General features: G+C 48.4%; 1 protein-coding gene across 1 annotated transcript in view; it reads right to left on the reverse strand.

Annotated features, from left to right (window-relative positions):
- The window catches only part of ADAM12 (ADAM metallopeptidase domain 12), a 377,142-nt gene that overhangs the window by 139,308 nt on the left and 217,032 nt on the right, over positions 1–20,802 (reverse strand). Inside the window, exon 4 of the mRNA XM_047762575.1 lies at positions 7,260–7,338. Within this exon, the coding sequence (XP_047618531.1) occupies positions 7,260–7,338 (79 nt within the window). The remainder of the gene's footprint in view (positions 1–7,259; positions 7,339–20,802) is intronic.

Genomic DNA, 20,802 nt, shown 5'->3' on the forward strand with positions numbered 1-20,802 from the left:
CTTAGGTCCTTGATGTCTCAGACTCCTCATCTGGGTATAAAAATAGCAAAAGTTGATTTATTGGGAGCACCAAACAACAAAGTGTAAGGAAGTGCTTTGCAAATCGCCTAGCATATTGTTGGTGTTTATTTCTTATCATATTGGGCTCAACAAACATTCATTGTTGAGCGAGTGAATGAATGAATGAATAAACAAATGCATGCATGGAAAAGTGGGCTATGTCCCCATCCTGGAATGGGAATTCTTGCGTCAGACTTTGGACTTGAGGCTTGAGGAGGCACTGAGGAAGCTATTGATGATTTGGGAGGATCAAAATACAAGTGCACACAGACATGGAGAACAGACTTGTGGGTGGTTGCCAAGGGGGAGAGGAAGGGAGTGGGATGGACAGGGAGTTTGGGGGTGGTCGATGCAAACTATTATGACATTTAGACTGGATAAGCAATGAGGTCCTCCTGGACAGCACAGGGAACTCTATCCAGTCTCCTGGGATAGAACATGATGGAAGATGGTATGAGAAGAAGAATGTATATATACTTTTGATCATATATATATATATATGTGTATGACTGGGTCACCATGCTGTACAGCAGAAATTGTCACAACATTGTCAATCAATGATACTTGACTGAAATCACGTAATTAAAAAAAAATACAAGTTCGAGAAGGAATAGTATAAATAGAGGATGTTCTAGAAGGATCTCGTGGGCAGAAGTGGCATGGCTGGATTAGAAGTGGGGAGGAAAATGGCAGGTGGCTGTGACATTTCCAGTTGAGAAGAAGGAGAAGTGTCAGCGGATCAGGAGGGGGTGTCAGGTGGCTGGGAAGGTGGGAATCATACAGGACCCCAGATGAGGACCGAGAGGAAGAGGGGATGCTTAGCGGCTCAGTCAGCGCGAGAAAGAGCAGCCTTTTGTGACAGAGGTAAGCTAGGAACTGCTGAGGAATTAGACGCGCAGGGAGTACGGGGATGGCAGGGAAATTAATTCCATTTTAGATCATTGCTTAAGAATCTGATGATAGGCCTTGCTTATACCTGGTCCACATATGAGATGGGAATGATCTCTTGACTTCCCTCCTCTCTCCAGAATCACCTTTTCACACCTTTCAGGTCCTCGCTAGCTGAGATGGAGTGTGGTTGGCTCCCTAACATCTATTTGCCCTGAAACGTTCAGCCCAAGCCAACTATAGAAGGTTCTGGTCCTTTTCGATAGGAAACATTTGCCATGGAAGTGAATGAGATGTCACTCAAATGATACTTTTGATCAAAATATGGGATTTCATGCCTTTCTGATGGTCCAGCCTCCGTTACCACTGATGGTCCCCTTTGGACGTCTATTACAGCAAAGGCTTTCATACATTTTTCCAGTGGGAAACACAATCAATAGAACCTTCCCAGGTCTCGCTCAGGTGCAGAGGGTCAGGTCTCTTTCCTTCTCCCCATTTCCGCACCCCTGGCTTCAGCAACCATCTCCTCTTACCTGCGCTCCAGGCTCTTCCCCAAGAGCCAACTGCCTGACTTTGACCTTGCTGCATCGCTGCCCTTGCTCCCTCTGATGACCTTCATGCCGCAGCCAGTGGGATCTGCCAAAGCCTATCCCTAGTCATGACATCCCAGTGGTTGAAAGCTTTTACCCATGGTCCCCCATGACAACCAAATCATTGCCTTGGCCTCCAAGTCCTACAGACTGTCAAACTGTAAACACTTTCCCACCTCCAAGTAAAACTTGGCATCGTCCTGAAATGTCCTTCCCTTTCCCATCCCCTGGTTCATGCCTCCTAGACCTTCAGATCTTGGTTCACCTGTTCCTTCCTCCGTGAAGACACCCATGATCCCTTAGACCAGGGGCGGCCCCTTAGCCTTTCCTCCGGGGCACTCTGCACAGATTTGGATTTGCTCTGCGATCTTTGGAATGATGGCGCTTTCCACCCTCCGCCCCACATGGGCTCCTAGTCTGCTTTCATTCTCAGGGGCAGTCACAGGGCCGGGCACTGCACAGGGGCTCCGTTAACATGCAGATAACAAAGGAAGCATCGGGCCCAAAGCACTGGTGACGCTTTTCTGGAGGGCCATTCTGGCCTTCCCCGGAGTGGTCTTTTGGGACGTAAATAGCACAGATATGATGTGCATTGTCCCCCCAGGCCTGATTAAAAGAGACAATATAAAACATTCTGTCCCCTTAGATGTGGCCAACAAAGGAAAAAGCCACAATCGCATCACCCCGTCAGGACAACAGAGAGAGGAAAGACCGGGGATCAATTCCAAAATTAAAATCAGCCACCCGTCTGCTCGTCAACCAGTTTACACGGATTGTTGAGAGATTAAATTAAAGAAGAAATACAGCCCCAAAGTGGTTCTTTTTTACACATAATTTTCAATTGAGGGAAATTCATTGTGTGCTGACTCTGGGGCAAAAGGGGGTGAGTCAGCACAATTCTTTGTGTTCCCCAGCCTGCTTCAAGAGAAACACCTCCTGCCCCGCAAGCTGTGTCTGCCTCCTCACCATGAAAGATAACACCAGGGGAGGGAGGCCTTGAGCTCCCCTGAGGGGGTCTCTTCTGCTGGAAGGACTGACTGTCCAGGGTGCGAGTCTTCCTTAGCACACAAGCCCGTTCACGCCTCGCCTTCCCAGGAACACGGCAGACAGCTCAGGGCTGCTCAAAGGGCTGGGGGACAGTGGCCCCCAGGTTACAAGAAAAGTCACTGGTTTTTAGCTAATGGTTAAAACAGGACTGGCTTCACCTACTGAAGACAGATTCAGAGTCTGATGATGATCCAAAAACATGATCAGTTCACCTCCAAAGGAGGGTTCTGGGATATTCCCTTGGGGGATATGTCTTAAGTCAGGGTAGAAGAGAACCTTCCTGTGATTTCCAACCCTTGTTGCCCTTTGTCTTCCTGCTCTGTTCTTTTTAGGACTGAGGGCATACGGAGGTTCCCAGGCTAGGGGTCCAATTGGAGCTGTAGCCGCTGGCCTGTCCCACAGCCACAGCAATGCAGGATCCAAGCCGAGTCTGTGACCTATACCACAGCTGATGGCAACGCCGGATCCTTAACCCACTAAGCAAGGCCAGGGATTGAACCCACGTCCTCATGGATACTAGTCAGGTTCATTACCACTGAGCCATGACAGGAACACCCCTGCCCTGTTCTTACCAGCCAAGCCTCGGGCCCCATCTTGGGGAGGCTGGGGCAGCAGAAGACCGTTGCTTAGAATACTCCGAGGAGAGGAGGGCAAGGCTCACGCATCCTTGACTGAGGGAAGACTGCGAGGCCAGCGCGTGGCCTTTCCAAGGCAGGGACTCTCCCCGCCCCCGCCCCTGCCCAGTTAACAGGGACCAGGGTTACCAGAGCCGGCTCCTCTGCCCTCCTTTCCCTGACCTGCTCAGTCCAAGCCAACTGTAGAAGGATCTACTCCTTTTTGATAGCAAACATTTGCCCTGGAAATGAATGGGATGTCATTCAAACGATATGGGATTTCATGCCTTTCTGATGGTCCAGGCTCAGTTAATATTTGTGGTCCTCTTTGGCTGTCTATTACAGCAAAGGCTTTCATACATTTTTCCAATGAGAAACACAAGGAGTGGAACCTTCCTGGTATCTCAGGTGCAGAAGGTCAGACCTCTTTCCTTCTCCCCATCTCCATGGGGAGCGGGGAGGGAAGGAGGAGAGGGTGGGGCAGAGGGGTCTAGCCAGTTACCTCCTGGAAAGATGAGGAGGAAGAGAAACGTAACTGCTCCCCCATAACCCAACAACCACAGAAAACAGAAAAACCCAGAGTCTCCCCCAGACAGAGCCAACTGCTATTAACCTTCTGAGCCCCTCCGTCCAGGCCGGCTTCTAAGATGCCTGGATTTACAGCCTTCAGCTTTTGCGATCCATCCCAAACAGCCCTGGCAGTTGCTGGTTTATCAAGCCCTCTCTTTCTCCTCCCTTGTCACATTCTTTTGTCCCAAATGAGAAAAAAAGAGGGACAAAAAAAAATGCTGAAGAAGAGGAAACTGGTCAGGGAGACTGAACCGGAAACCTTGAAACGGTTGCAATACCTCCAGAAGCCTATCTGACATCTTTCTAGATGGTCTGTTTGACAACCATTGTTCACAACCATGTAGAATGGCGCTCTGGAGGACCCGGTCTATGGTCAAGAACTTCTAGGATTTCCTTCTTTCGTTTCTACTTGGAACAACAATTTACACAGCGAGGAAAGCCTTAGTGCTAACACTAAAAGCATATTTTAAATGAGATCCTCTTGGCAGGAGAAAAAGAACGAGAAAGTCGAGTGAAAGTCAGGGCACCGATGTTCACTTACTGTGAGACGAACCCTCAGCTCTCCTTTGGTGGCCTCTGTCTGTGTCCCACCCTCCAGGCTCAGACATCTGACGGCCACTGAACACTTTCCTTGGCTGTCCCACCATGAACTCAACATGTGCAAACCTGTAGTTGTTCTCTCCTCTGCCTTTCAAAACAAGCAACAGCTCCCTAACGATGCTGCTGAGAAATGGACTGCCCACTAAATGGCCTAAGCAGAAGGGGGAGCAGCCTTAGTGCTTCTTAAGGGTTTTTTTTCCTCTGTTTCTGGATTTTTTTTTTTGTCTTTTGTTTGTTGTTGTTGTTGTTGTTGTTGTTGTTGTTGCCGCCATTTCTTGGGCCGCTCCCGCGGCATATGGAGGTTCCCAGGCTAGGGGTCTAATCGGAGCGAGCTGTCGACACCAGCCTACGCCAGAGCCACAGCAACGCGGGATCCGAGCCGCGTCTGCGACCTACACCACAGCTCACGGCAACGCCGGATCGTTAACCCACTGAGCAAGGGCAGGGACCGAACCCGAAACCTCATGGTTCCTAGTCGGATTCGCTAACCACTGCACCACGACGGGAACTCCTGTTTCTGGAATTTTTATTGGGCCTATTCTTTTTTTTTTTTTTTTTTTTTCAGGGCTGCACTTGTGGCACATGGAGATTCCCAGGCTAGGGGTCCAATCGGAGCTACAGCTGCCGGCCTACATCACAGCCATAGCAACACAGGATCCAAACCACATCTGCAACCTACACCACAGCTCACAGTAATGCCAGATCCTTAACCCACTGAGCGAGGCCAGGGATTGAACCCACAACTCATGGTTCCTAGTCGGATTCATTTCCACTGTGCCACGACCGGAACTCTGGGTCTATTCTGTTCTCTTTAAAATATTTAAGATTTTTCTATCATCTCACATTCCTAGAGGTGCTTATTCTCTTGTTTCCCTTGTCACTTACACCGGCCCCCGCTTTTTTCTTCAGCCAGGCCAGAAGGAAGCACGTGTGCAGAAGTTCCCAAACCAGAGATGGAAGCCACAGCAGTGACAATGCTAGATCCTTAACCCACTGGGCCACCGGGGAACTCCACTCTGGCTTTTTAAAATCATGTGTTCTGGAGTTCCCATTGTGGCTCAGTGGTAACAAACCTGACTAGGATCCATGAGGATGTGGGTTCGATTCTTGGCCTCGCTCAGTGGGTGAAGGATCCAGCATTGCTGTGAGCTGTCACAGATGCAGCTCCTATTTGAGCCCGAGCCTGACAACTTCCATATGCCACGTGTGGCCCTCAAAAAGACTAAAATAAAATAAAATAAAATAATGTGTTCTATAGTTGTGATTTGGAGCTCATCTTCAATAATATTTTTCTTCTTCTTTATTTTTGATTTGGGAATCTCATATAATCTGGGCTGTAGAAATATCCCTCTAGAACTATTTGGGGTTGGCTTCAGCTTGGGCCCATGGGACTCAGGGTTGCTGACTTGGGACCAGTTTTGAGGTCATTATATTGACTGGAATTCCATTCCGGGGCTGGTATTAGACACTGGAAATCCATTCCAAACATACACTTTATGAGTCTGGCCGGGGCTTCACTTTCTCTATTTTGTAATGAAATCTTTGTTCAATCCAGGACCCCTGGAGACAATTCCCTCTGCTACCCCTTCTCCGGACTGGCGTCTCCCCTGTTCCTTTTTCACAGAGGAAGCATCTCTCTGGGGTCTCCAGCTTTTGCAGGATCCTCACCTGTAATGCCTTTATCTCTTAACCCCCCCCCCCCACCCAGGTCCTCCCTCTGGATCCCGAAGAACCCGCTGGGGTCCCATGACCTCAACTCCCCAGTCCGACTTGCTCCCCACCTTACACCCTTTATTGGTTCCTGCCTCCCAGGGGTTTCTCCGGCTCAGCCGGGCATGAACAAAAATTCTTCTATGCTTATAATTTACCAAGCTTTCCATGTGATTTCTTCAGGCTGGGAGAGCTGCATAAGCTCACTCCACATACTGCTGCAGGTCTGAAGGTAAGCGTTTATAAGTGCGAGCGTGGTAAAGAAAAGCGTTGGCCCAATGCAGAGAAGGGAGAGATGGCAGCAGCGACAACCGCTCCTTGACCACGCTCCCGTTATAAATGTAAGGCCTTTCTCTAAGCTTATTCTCTTTAAAACAAACACCCAGAGCTCCTTAAAACAAGTAACCATCCTGGTCCCAGAGGGTAGCAATGCTCTTCAGTGCCCACGTTCACACGTGAGGCTGGGCACAGTCAGCCTTTGTTAAAGGAACGAATACAATTAAGCATCTTGTCTAAATTACATACAAAACTTTGGCTGCTAAAAAGCTGAGAGGCGGTAAATGCCACCTTAGGGTAACAACCGTGCTAGAGAATCCTATTGATGTGGTGTAGACATTTATAAAAGAAAGGCTAAGCGGAGTTTTTCTTTGAATTTCTTTAAGGGACTTCTTTCTGAGTTTAATGAGGCCAAGTTCAGCCCAGGAATCACTGCTTTCTGAACATTTCTAATTTTGCTTTTGTTTTTTGGCCGCACCCACAGCATGTGGAAGTTCCCGGGCCAGGGAGAACCCACGCCACAGCAGCGACCCAAACTGCTGCAGTGACAACGCCAGATCCTTGACCCCTGGTGCCACGAGAGAACACGGCCATCTCTAACTGTGGCTTGGTTTTGCCAGGAAAGGTTTGCTCAGCTTAGCATCCTGTCGTCATTAGCAGGTGGTTTCGAGGTCAGCCTGCAATCCAGCCATAGCTTCCAGGTCTGTCCTGGCACATACCTGGCCAAGGCCAAGTTTTTCTGGAGTTACAGTGCAATGCCCGGACAGCAAGTGAAGCCCAAGTGCTTCCTGGGGTCTCGGTGAAGGATCTGGGGGTGTGAGTTCACTTAGGATCAAGTGGCTACAGAGCTTAAGCACAGATCTGACAGCCCCGAGGCGTGGTGTTCCAGGCGTGCACGACTTACCGTGTAATTTCGGATGAGGGAGACATCAGTGCCGTCTTGCTGATAGTGGGTTTCTGAGAAACTGCCAGCAATGAGACCTCTGTGGAAAAATACAAACAACATAAAAGATGAACGGCAGCACCCGAAGTACACGTGGGCACTGCCCCATGCATGCGACACAAGGAGGTGTGCAAATATGCGTGCACACATGCACGTCCTTCTACCAACAGCACACGCGGATTTCTGAGTTGTGACCCCCTGGAAATCACAAAGCCCCGCTGCCGAATATCAGCAGCTAAGCTACCCATGGGGAAAAATAATTTCGTGAGCCACAATACTGCCACTGCTTGTTCTCCAGGAGGTGAGGGAGTCAGCTGTCCGTATTAAAATGCCAAAGAAGAGCATATGAAATGTTGAAAACAGTGCTATAGGAAGTGAGGAAAATGATTTGGGACACACTGAAATACTGAATTCCTAGGATGAATTGATAGAGGAGCAAAACCTTAATCACTTATCTTGACTAAAATTATACTCAGTCCACTAGCTCTTCACTGATGGTCGCAACGCCTGAGATTGTTTGCTTATTTTTGCAGGGAAAGGGAGTATGCCCACACCAGGGTCAAACCCACGCTGCAGGAGCGACCCAAGCCACAGTGGTGAAAATGCCAGATCCTTAACCGCTAGGTCACCAGGGAACTCCTTGGTTTTAAATTATTTCTTGATTTCTCTTGTCATGGGCACATTTTATCCTTTTCAGCATAATTGCAACAGATGTTTCCTGAGCCCCTACTATGTGCCAGGGCTATACTAGGTGCTGGGATATAAAGATACATAAGGACCCTGCCTGGTGTGGTGACAGACTAAACAGAATACAGCGAGGGGAGGGCTGTCACAGGGGCAGGAGCAGTCTTCCTGGGTGAACAGAGGCAGGGCAGGTGGAGTGGAGTGACAAGGGCAGGCTTTATAGAGGATGGAGTGGAGTCTGCCCTGCAGAGGAGGGCGGGGAGGAGAAGGGAATTCCAGGCAGAGGATGGCAAAGCCAGGAGACTTGAGGGTCTGGACTCTGGGGGGTCAGGTTGGCGGGAGGTGGGCAAGGGCACTAGACCGGGATTTGGTCTGTCCGGGCCAGGACGAGCCGAGAGCTGCTCGAAACACTGGACTTGGCGGGAGGTGCGGGCGGAGTGATGATGCTTGTGCCCTCCCCGCCCAGGGACTACTCTTCCCAGCACTTGTTCTGCTGGGGTCCCTCCACCCCGCGTTAAGCAACTGCGAATGGGTCCCCGCTGCATGCGCAAGCGCAGAGCTGGGCTCCTGGAGAAGAGGTCTCTCCTCTTTGTTCTCAGAGCTTCACGAAAGTGCGCCTCCTGCAGCCTGGCCTCTGGCTGCAGGAGGACGCTGTCCCCAGAAAACACGGCCATTACTCGCTGTGACAAAGGACAGAAAGGGACGCTCGCCCAGGCTCCTCGGGGGCCCACCACTTCGCCTTTCCCTGTCCTCAGCTGGTTGGGTTTTGAAACCAGAGTCCGGATAAGGATGGAAGGGAAGAAATCCGAGCGGTGATGCTGCGATCGCAGCAGACGAGAAATAGTTCCCTTACGGAGTCAGATTTCCTCCGACCCCCACCAGCCAAGTTCAGAATGAGAGTCATCTCCCGGTTCGATGCGAGTCTCCACACATCTAGGACGTGCCTGGTTGAAATCAGTGAGACCCTTACAGCGGGTCTGAGGTGAGCCCTACTTAACAGAGAGCGTTGGAGAAGGATGTGCCAAAAATACAAAATGCAGACAACCTCTCACGCTCACGGAGAAAGCTCAGGGAGTCTTCCGCATCCCTCGCTTTTCCCTCGGCTCAGGAGGAGGTAAATCTCGCTGGAGGAGGAGGAGGTTAACCTCCCCGCTGGCTTTTGGTCTCAAACCCCCACCTTCTAAGCATTCCGCCCCCCAGTTGTCCCCAGACCCCTGGGGCAGGCTCCCTGCCTGCAGCCCCTGCTCCAGAGGGTCGGGAGCAGAGGAAGGAGGGCGGGGAGGCCATGAGGCCGAGATGAAGAGTTTGGAGAAGGATGTGGTGGTGGTCCTTCACCGGGAAGAATTCCAGGAAGACGTGGGAGGCAGTGACCTTGATCTTGATGGAGGTCACTGCGAGAGGGTGGCCCAAGGAGGGAGGGGAAGGTCCATTTTCGGGGGGGGGGGCTGAAGAGAGGCAGAGAGATGGGGTGGGAACAGGGAGGTGGGTCATTTAAAGAGGCAGAGAGGGGCAGGGGACAGAGCCACGGGTGCCCAGAGCACAGGTGACAGCGAGGACAAGCAGAAGCCACTGTCCTCCTGAGGCGGGACCGCTCACAGCCTAGTGGTCGTGCTGAAGGAGGCGGCTCCATCAACTTCCAGATGGCAGAGAAAGAAGAAAAAGAAACACTTCATAGAAATGATACCAGTATTACCTATATTCTCTACTACTCACTAAGCATTTTCTTTGACTTACGGCTGATTTTATTAACAGTTTAGTAACTCTATTCCTAACGATGCTGGGTCCTCATTTTAAACAAGGCCAAAGTATAGCGACACCTGATACTAAGAAGAGTAACACGAAGAGGAGGCATTTATCGAAAAAAGAGAATTTCAAGGCTTCCTGACTGAAAGCTAGTTTAGATAGATACCTGGGGAGCTGACCCCCTTCACAGATGAGAAATATGGAAAACTCGTCTGGAAAGCCAGGGATTGGAGACAGTGAGCTTTTGGTAGATTCAAGTCAGCAAGCTGGCAGACAAGAGAAATGTGGGGGTTTAACAGCAGTGAAATGAATGATGAGGTTTTAAAATGACTTGGCTCAGAATTACAAAGACCCATGAAGAGTTCTGCCTGAAAAACCCAACTATTTGTCGTTGTATCCAAATGCCACTTAAACAGAAATACAAGCACCATCACATTTTGAGCTTTAGCAAGTTCGGAAGTCCTCTCTTACATCTGCTGTGACTGATGGAGGGTGAACTGGGGGCTGCTGAGGATGCCTTAGGGCGCCCCCCTACAGCTAAGGCACCCAAGAACACACGCTTCTGAGGTTCCTTCAGCCTGGAAAAGAAACACTAGCTTACAGCTCAGGTGCACGGATGCCCCTGGGAGCATGGCATCTTCTCACTCAGCAGAGGGAGGATGCCCCGTAGAGGATGGCGGTCCGGGCTCGCCTGCCGCAGCGCCAGCCCTGAGGGCTCAGCCTGGGTTCCCATGAGAAACTGGGTTAAGAGACAGAGGGACGCTGGATGGCAGGGCCTCGCCAATGCTCCATCCTTCAGGACCAGGGTCCACCCACCACGTAGCAGAACCCGCCCCTCTCTGCTCCAATTTCATCTAGTGCCAGACAGTCTACCCACGTTGCCTTCAGGCAGTGAAGAGCCTAGGTCCCACTTTGGGGTCATGCCACTGCCCCACTAAAAGCCCTTCCCACTTGGATGCAATCCCAAGTCCTTCCATGGTCTCCCAGGTGCCCACTGGGTTAGAAGCCTACTTTTCCCATGGCTCATGCTCCCCCAGATGACACGCCTCCTGACTCCTTCTAGACCATTCCACAACCTCTCCCACTTAGAGTCTTCACTTCTGCTCTGCCTTGTGCCTAGAACGTTCTCCTCCTGGCTTTTCATGGGGCTGATCCTTCGCATCCTTCAGGTATTAGTTTATATCTTTGCAAAGGGTCCTTTCCAGATCATCTTATGTAAAGTAGCCTTCACCTCCCCACTCCCCGAATCATAGGAAACCCCTTCAGTTTCCTGTTTTTTTTTATTCATCTGTTTATGTCTATATCCCCTCAAGAACTTAAGCCACAAGCAGGCTCTTTGCTCACTGTGGGCCCACCCCCAGCCCGGGCACCGGGCTAGCCTTTATATATATCTATCTCTAGTTTCTGGCTCTGTGGGTTACGTACTATTTTAAACCAGGACACCTAAGGACAGCGAAGCTAGCTGACCTCATCAGGCCACGCTGTACATGGCAGCATCCAGGTAGTTTTTGCTCCAGGACTTCCTCTCTTCACCGCTGTGTGGTGCTGTCTTTACAAGCTGGTCAAGAGAGAACTGCTGAGTGCCTGCTGTAGGCGCTGTGCCCAGGGCTGGATAAATGCACGTTGAGTGGAACAGCGGGCAGATTGATGATGGATGATGCGCGAATGGTTGGATTTGAGGGAACACTGCAGCACACTCTCGTTTGTCTACGGCTGTTCCCCCCCAACCCTGTAATATGTGACTCACACCCCTCGCAGGTGCTAAGACCTGCCAAGGAGCCATAGATGAAACTGAGAAAGCTCTCCGTTGAAGCTTTCTGAGATGCAAGTCTAATTTAAAAGGGGCCAGAAGTCAGAGGTCTCTTGAGACAGTAGAGAGGGGTGGGTGGACAATGGCCATGTTGGAAATGTGACAGCAACGGACCCGTTTTCTTTAGATTTCCCCGAGGAGAAAATCCAATTAGATGGATTTTCTATGTCAGCAACTGGAGATAGAAGGTGAATGCATAATTTCATAAGAACACTCTTTTTCTCTACTTATTAGATTAGCTGATCTAACGAGGCATTCTATTCCTCTCCATACCAGAAAACAAAACGCCAGGGATTGACTGCGCTGTTCTCCATTTATTTTGTTGTTACAAGTGGTGCCTCCACAGTCCCTCATTTAACCAACCTTTATTGTGCTGGACTTTGGGCATAAGACCCCAAGAGCTCAGCATCTGGTGGAGGACAGGCCCAAAGAGCAATCAGAGTCCCATGATAGAGATACACCCAAAGCATTGTGGGAGCTCAAAGAAGGCTTCTAACCCAGAAGCCAGCTTGGAGGAGGCGGTATCCAAGGGAATCATGAAAGATGGGGAAGGAATCAGGATGACAGGGGGTTAGTAAGGTGGAAGGTGGGGAGGTGGGAGGTGGACGAATAAAGAGAATATTCCAGATAAAGTTCCTATACCCTCAAAGGCACGGAGGGTACAGAAGCAGCATGCTTGTGGGCGATGGGCACCGGCAATGTAAAAGTGAGGGGCAAAGTTTGAGGTAGGGAGACATGCCGTTGTTCAGATTGGCAGGCTGGGGACACAGCCTGAACTTTATGCCACGCAACAGGGAGCTGTCAAACATGTCTGCAACCTGAACACAGATACACGCTCTGGAGCTAAAGGCCACCCTGACAGTCATGTAGATAAGATGCTGAAGAGACGAGCAGGCAGCAGGAAGGGTCATTAGGAGGCTGGTGTGAGCCTCCGAAGGGCCAGACCAGGACAGGAGCCTTTGGGATGAAAAACCAGGAGACAGAATTAGGAACCTCACTTATCAACTGAGATGGGTAATTCATGCCTCAGGAAGGAAAAGGAGAGGCTGGGCTCAGCCTCAGCCGAGTTGAGTGCAAGGTGCCTGAGGACAGTGGCTCGAAGATGTCCAGCCAATCACCAATGCTATGAACCCGTGGTTTAGGGGGAGGCTTGGAGTGAAGATGGAGTCGGAGGCCCTCAGACAGGTCACCCTTGCTTTGTGTGAGAAGAGGTATAACCGCGTCCTTTCGGGTTGAGTATGGTGACGTCTGATTTCACTTCGGGTGGATATGGCTGAAAGTGATTACTTAGAGTTTCCCCTGAAACATCATGAAGTAGGTATAATATTCTTCCTTATAAAATCTGTTGCCTTTCTAAAATGATTTCAGTATTGGAATAAAAAAAATCACACACCCCAATTTGATTTTTTTTTAATCAATACTGAAATGATCCTATTATTATTATTATTTTTTGGCTGCACCCTTGGGGCAACACATAGAAATTCCCAGGCCAGGGATCGAACCCCTGCCACAGAAGTGACCCAAGCCCCAGCAGTGACAACGCTGGATCCTTAACTTGCTACACCAGCAGGGAACTCCCTGAAATGCTCCTACTCGAAATGTAGCATTATATAATTTAGTGATAACATTTCAATGAGGTGGATTTCAACCAAATGACATATTTTATTCCCCAAAGCAGAGGAAATCAGGAAGAAACCCCTGCCCACTTTTACCTCTGGGACAGGGAGCTCTTTTATTCCCCAACCCTGGAAGTAAGTTACCTCCTCCTCTCTCTGTGTTCTGCCAAGATTCTGTTACAGAACTTACCCTGTTCTATATTAGTTCTTGTTGACATCTCTTCTCCCACATGGGGATGAGCTAAGGGGCAAAAACTATATCCCTAAGCCTAGCATAATGCCTCCCCCGTAGCAGATGCTTCATTAACAAATGGCACACACAGAATCATTATTAGAGAAAGCGACCCGGTGTTCAAACTACGTCAATCGATTTAGCAATAAAGGAAATATGTTTCAAGATTTTTATCTCCTATCGTGGAGGAGGCGTAGTGTGGGGATCGTCACATTAGCTCCTTGTTGTTTCGGAGTTCCTGGCGTTCCGGTTGTGGCCCAGTGGGTTAAGAATCGGACTAGTATCCATGAGGATTTGGATCCCTGGCCTCAGTGGGTTAAGGATCCCGCGTTGCCGTGCGCCGCAGCATAGGTCGCAGACGCGGCTTGGATCTGGCGTTGCTGTGGCTGTGGTGCAGGCCAGCAGATGCAGCTGTGATTCGACCCCTAGCCCAGGAACTTCCATACACTGCAAGTGCAGCCCTAAAAAGACAGGAAAAAAAAAAAAAGAGTTCCAGATGCTCTCATGTCATCATGACCAACCCTGACAATTTAACATCAATTTGAGAGCTGCTTAAATGAGAGACACAAGGAAAGGAAAGCTGAGAGATTGGCATCCGTTACTTAGAAGATGAAAATCTCATTGATGACATGTCATCATTTGCCTGTGATTTCTTTGAAGACTATGTGTCTGGTTTGCAGGTTTATTCGGGGCAGCATATTCCTGCACAAGCATCATAAGATGGCTCTTGTCTGTCAGTTAACGCCAGAAGGCACTTCAGATATTTGATGCAATTAAATCGCACAAACACTGACGGCCTCAGGGATCTTCCTAGGAAGACCCATTGGGTATGCAAAGGATCCAGCCCAGTTTCCTGCTGAAGATTTACTCCACTGCAAGTTATTATTCCACAAATTACAAAATCATTCAGATATAAATTTGGGTAATGGCTTTCTTTTATGAGAATTTGGAAATTCAGCCACACATACTTTCCTGTGAAGGATAAACTGCTTGGGGCATTAACAGAATGCAGCAGGCAATAAAAGTCTTAATTAAAAATCATGATCAGGATTTTCAAGTTCCTAAGGAGAATATCCTTGATTGAAAAGCATCTCTTCCTCAACTGGAGCTAAGAAAATATAGAGAAAAGATTGAGCAGAAAAGCCAATATGTACCCTGACTGGATTCTGGATTCTTCCATCATTTGGAAGAACTCACGCTGGCTTCAGTGCGGACTCTAGGCTGGCTGGAATCCTGAGATCCAGTGCTGACGTCATGGGCTCTCCCGGATGACGTCATGGCGAGGACAGACAACGGGATAATTCTCTACAGAGACGGTGCACTGAGGTGTGAAGTAATAGGAGGGAAATGGAACCAAGAAAAAGAATCAGAGATCTGGTATTTTCTACGTCTCGGCTTTGCTTGAATTTCTTTCAGAATGTAGTCTTTACCAACAGGCACGCCTTTTGTTTTCCTTATGGGAACGTCATCAGAGCCTGTCACACAACTGAAGCGCTGGGCTCTTGACTTGGAGAGTGAAAGCAAAGGGCCATCACCATCGCTGTGTCATCATTCTCAGCACAGCCACCTCCCTCCACTCCTGCTGCTGTTGGCTCACAGGATGCTGGGCCCTGGGCCACTTGCTTGTCAAGTGCACTTTCTTCTTCTTGGCCGAGACCCTGTGGGGTAGGGACGGTGAGCATCTGCCTGACTAGGAAGAGGAAAACACTCAGAGAAGTGAAGTGACTTGTCCAAAGCCACCCAGCCATGCGGGTAAAGACTGACCTTGACTCTATGTGGCTCCAGAGCCAGCCTCATCCTAACCACTGGTCAACCCTGCCTTGCCAGGAAGACATGCCAACACGTGAATCTGAAGGTCTGAAAGATAAGCAGCAGCAAATCATAGTTCTTTTTTCTCTGAAAGAATTTTTTTTTGCACAGCGCTAAATGGGGCTTACACTGTTTCCCTTGCACTCAATTCAATTTAGCTATAAAATTCAAATTATTTTTGGTTACAATTCCAGCATTTTGGGAGCCTAACAATTTAGAACTGTACATCTGTATGAACAATGAAGCATTTACATTCAGTTTTCTTTTGTTATTTTCCATTTGCTAAGATACTCAAAATGATGCAAAACAACTTCTTTTTTTCTGCAATTAAAAAAACAAAAAGTTCTCTTTCTCCAGCTCTTTCTCATTTAGCTTCACAAACTAGAATAAATAAAACGGTTGAGACAGCATTGTAGAAACAGTGGGGGATGCTTACATTTTCTGCAAAACAATTTCTTGATGTACTGCTTCCACTTTAAGTCACAAATACATAGAATTTTGGATCTAATCTCGTGGCGCCGACGCTGAAAGATGCTGCCATTCCTGGCATTTCCGACTATTCAGAGGACCCTAGCCATTCACAAAATGAACAGATTGCATGTGCCACTGTCAACAGTTGCAGGCTCAGTGGAAATCTCCTTAAGAACAGCAGGGCTGGTTTGCCAACTGCATTTTCCAGCTGGAACATGAAAGCAGGTGAAAAATGGTGGACTCCTCTCTTTAGAGCCCCACAGCTGTCACTGTGTGCAGGCCTAAAGCTTTGCTCTGCTTTCTCCCCTTTTTCGTGACCATCTGTGGCTGGAAATTCTTTTTTTTTTTCTTTTTGTCTTTTTAGGACCACACCTGCGGCATATGGAGGTTCCTAGGCGAGGGGTCCAATCAGAGCTGTAGCCACCAGCCTACACCACAGCCACAGCAATGCCAGATCTGAGCCTCATCTACGACCTACACCACAGCTCATGGCAACGCCAGATCCTTCACCCACTGAGTGAGGCCAGGGATTGAACCCGTGTCCTTACAGATACTAGTCGCATTCCTTAACCACTGAGCCACGACGGGAACTCCCTGTGGTTGCAAAATCTTTTGACTGGGGCCTTACAACTATTCTGGGCTATTCTTGATGTGATCTGATTATCTTCATAGTAGGAGATTTATCCAGTTTAGTGAATGCAATTTTTAGGAAAATAGGGCTGTAAAACAGGAGAAGTTGAAAACCCAGTAAACCATTGTTTCAAAGGTAAAATCAAGCCTCATATACCCTTCTTCGAGAAGGGGCTGCAAGAAGCGATTCTATAGGTTGGCTTCCCTTGGACTCTTCAAACATCACTGCCAACATGAGCAAAACAGCTTTTCTTTTTAAGCTTCAGAACTTTCCTTCTTCCTTTAGAAAAATACCAGTTGGTAGTAACAGCAGCAGCAATAGTTAATATGTGTTTGAACTCTTACTAAGCAAAAGCACTTGATAGGCATGGTTTTATTTAACTTTTACAACAGCCCTAGTCAGCAGGTGCCTGTTTGAGAAGAACCTAGGCTCAGAGAGGTTAAGTGACTTGGCAGTGGTCACACAGCTAGTTCAGCGTAGACAGTCTGACTTTGCTCTCTGAGCTCCTATGGCTACACTGAACACAATTTGTACATTCCCTTCATCTCACATTTGCCTTTTCTGATGACATTCCTTAAATTGATCCTATATTTAATATGCCGATACCTGACTTTGTAAACAATTAGAGAGAATTTGTAGTGGGATTGGGTGGGTCTGGCACTCTGCCCCTTATTGCTGCGGGCTCAGAATGGAAAGGAGCAGTAAGGAGTGATATGAATCAGGCTTCTGTCCACCTCTAGTCTGAGTATTTGTCACCTAAATGTGGTTATTTTATGTGTACTGGTGTAGGAAGGGTGATACCACTTAGGTGTACGAAAAATCCAGTAGTGAGGGCGTTCTCATCATGGCCCAGCCGAGATGAATCTGACTAGTATCCACGAAGACGCAGGTTCGATCCCTGGCCTTGCTCAGCAGGTTAAAGATCCGATGTTGCCATGAGCTGTGGTGTAGGTCACAGACACGGCTCGGATCTGGTGTGGCTGTGGCTGTGGTGTAGGCTGGCAGCTGTAGCTCTGATTCAACCCCTAGCCTGGGAACCTCCATTTGCCGCAGGTATGGCCCTAAAAAGACAAAAAAAAAAAAAAAATTCAGTAGTGAGAGTGAATGATGAATCAAGTCCATTTATAGTTATGCACTGGTGCCAACCATCATTGGAAAATGATCAGGTAGGACTGACAGCAGAAGCCAAGGCAGCATCACCCATTTTGAAGTTGCCCGTCTCGCCCTACACGGAGGTAGGATTCATAAGCTGCTGCTCACGAGCGCCTTCATGGTCTACAGTGTGCAGACACAGTTCAACCAGTGGTTCTTTAAATCTTACAGGTGAGGCTGGCATGACGGCCATTTTACAGATGTAGAAACTGAGGCTCAAAGGTGTTAAGAATTTGTCCAAGGTCACAGAGCTACCAAGTGGCAAGAGACTGAGCTTGTTAGATGCTCTAGCTTACTCCCAGCCTGTGATCATTGCTTGTTCCTAGAAAAACACGCTTCCCTCCCCTCCAATAAAAGTCTTGGTTGATGGTTTGCAGCCAGGCTTTTACCTAATTGAATAACTGAACAGAGAGGATGAAGGGTCCGAAGCTGAAAGGAGTTTCTCCTGCTGGGCTCAGGATGACAAGGCTTGGGGTGGGGTCTTCCTACATCAAATTTTTTTTTTTGCCTCCCCCGCCCCATGGCATAGGGAGTTCCTGGGCCATGCACCAGATCCAAGCTGCAGTTGCAGCCTCTCGACAGCTATAGCAACACCAGATCCTTTAAGCCACTGTGCCAGGCCAGGGATCGAATCTGCATCTCAGCACTCCAGAGATGCCACCTGATCCCAATGCAGCACAGCAGGAACGCCTTCCTATATCACTGTTTTTTGAAGGAACATTAAGTACCAAGAATGGGAAATGTGCATCAAAGGTACTCAGAGACAGTACTGAGTCATTATTGAGTAGCTGCTGTTCCAGGTAATGAGAAAGGGTTTCTTCCTACTCTGAAAACCCAAAACCAGCACCACCACCAAAATTACACACAAAATCTTGCAGACAAAAGACACTTTGACCCTTAAAAGTTCCACCACTTAGAACGGATCTGGTCTTTTCTTCCTACTGTGGTACAAATAATATACTTTTTTTAATCTTCAGCTTCAAAGAGCATCTTTTCAATTTTTAGCTTAAAAAAAATGTCTGGTTCCTGTATATGATGGAATACCACTCAGCCGTTAAAAAGAAGGAAGAAATGCTACTTGCATCAATATGAGTACAATGAGAGTTTCTCGTACTAAGTCAGAAAGAGAAAGACAAGCATCACATGATCATACGATGTCACTTATATGTGGAATCTAAAATATGGCACAAATGAACCCATCCACAAAACAGAAAGATTCACAGATAAAGCGAACAGTCTTGTGGCTGCCAAGGGGGAGGGAGTGGGATGGACAGGGAGTTTGGGATTAGTAGATGCAAACTGTTCCATTTAGAATGGATAAGCAATGAGGTCCTACTGAACAGCTCAGGGAACTACATCCATCTCTTGGGATAGAACATGATGGAAGAGAATATGAGAAAAGGAAGGCATATATATGGATGACTGGATCACTTTGCTGTACAGCAGAAGTTGGCACAATACTGTAAATCAACTATACTTTAATATAAAAAAGTCAGATTATATAGTCAGATTATTGGCAACCACCAAATCAAGGCACCTTTAAATCCTCGGATACACATCTTTCAACCTCAGAACTAACATGACTGGGCCGCGTGGACTTTCCTCACAGTGGCAGATGCCTGAGAGGTTGCTGGTAGCATCTTCCTGGTGGCCGGAGGCTGGGAGTCCAGCGAGGCTGAAGGTCCGATGACCTGGGAAACTGTTGGACAGAAAGCTGGAGGCAGTTCAGCCCGTTTTCCTCACCCATGCCACTCAACAAGGATCTTTATTAATAGGTGCTCCGAGGCAAAAGAGCATTTTTCCAGCCTGGGCGGAAGCCAGCCGCCAGCTCCCAGGCAGACTTGCAGCCCAGCCAGCTGGGCTTTCTTAAAAACTGACCTGTATTGAACCCAACTCGCAGAATGTGTGTTCCATCAAATTTGTTCCCTTCTGCTTGCTCAACGAGAGTTCTGCTCTGCAAATTTCCATGCCGTGCCTGCAGAGGGAAGGCTGCCAGGAGCGGCCCAGGGCAGGGAAAAAGGACCCTTACTTCCGGAGCTTTCTAGACCCCCCATGCTCCATCCCTCTTGCTGATGTAGCAATGTGCTCCGATTTGGAAATGAGTGTCCCTCTCCTTTTAAAAAAGGGTCCCCGGGTACGCACCTGGGTGTGTGGAGCCCTCATCACCAAGGCACCCCCTCTTTCCCGCTCTGAGTCCGAGAGAGCCCCCCAAAGCCATGGATTTCTACCAGGCCTGAGTGGGCACCAATGCCCGTGAAACCTGTTCAACACACACACGTATCTTTGGGACAGTGAAGGGCTGTAGAAATGTAGAGTGTAAATGAAGCCATGAACCCCTCTGAACTCTAGCTGCTACATTCTTCACGGGGAAGTAGTCCTCTAAATCTTTCCTTTCTTGCTTTCTTTTTTAAAGAAACCACAATAAGAAGTACTGTAATACCCAAGGCGAATACTTGTTTCCTAGTAACTATCGTCTAAATGCTTAGTTGATTTACTACCTGATCAGCAACTGTTTTTTTTTCCTTTTCTTTTCTTTTCTTTTCTTTTCTTTTCTTTTCTTTTCTTTTCTTTTCTTTTCTTTTCTTTTCTTTTCTTTTCTTTTCTTTTCTTTGTATCTGGGAGGGTTTTGCCCTTAGATGTGATGCTGTGGAACTTTCAAAGAAGAGGAACCAGAGAACTGACACGGGGGACCCTGGGCCATGGATGGGTTTCTTTCCAGGAGAAAGGCCGCGCCCATCGCCACAGCTGGGCATCTGAACTATGTGCCTCCTGCACGCGGGCCCTGTGAGGGCAAATGGACACGTCTCACTGCGCCTTCATTGCTTATTCCATCCCAGCTCCCTAGGTACCAAGAGAATCTGGCTAAATCTACTGGCTAATTTTGCACAAGTACTTAAGTAGTTTATCAGAAGGAGGGTTGGGGATAAATCGTGTTGTTTGCATTTTTTTTTTTTTTTGTGCTTTCTAGGGCCTCATCTGTGGCATCATGGAGGTTCCCATGCTAGGGGTCCAATCAGAGCTGTAGCCACCACAGCCACAGCCACAGCCACGTCAGATCTGAGCCTCGTCTATGACCTACACCACAGCTCACGCACGGCAACACTGGATGCTTAACCCACTGAGAGAGGCCAGGGATCAAACCCGTGTCCTCATGGATGCTAGTCAGATTCGTTTCTACTGAGCCACGACGGGAACTCCGCTTTATTCTGAAGAGAGGGTGATGTGGCCCACCTTGTTGACGGAGTTACGTCAAGCCGTACATGACAGAAGAGCACCCCAGATCGTGAAAGTAGAGATCCTTAATAGGGAACAGGGTCTTAAATTGTGAAATTGGTTAAAAACCATGACCCGGGTGA

Source organism: Phacochoerus africanus, chromosome 15, assembly GCF_016906955.1.
Source record: "Phacochoerus africanus isolate WHEZ1 chromosome 15, ROS_Pafr_v1, whole genome shotgun sequence".
NCBI classification, from domain to species: Eukaryota; Metazoa; Chordata; class Mammalia; order Artiodactyla; family Suidae; genus Phacochoerus; species Phacochoerus africanus.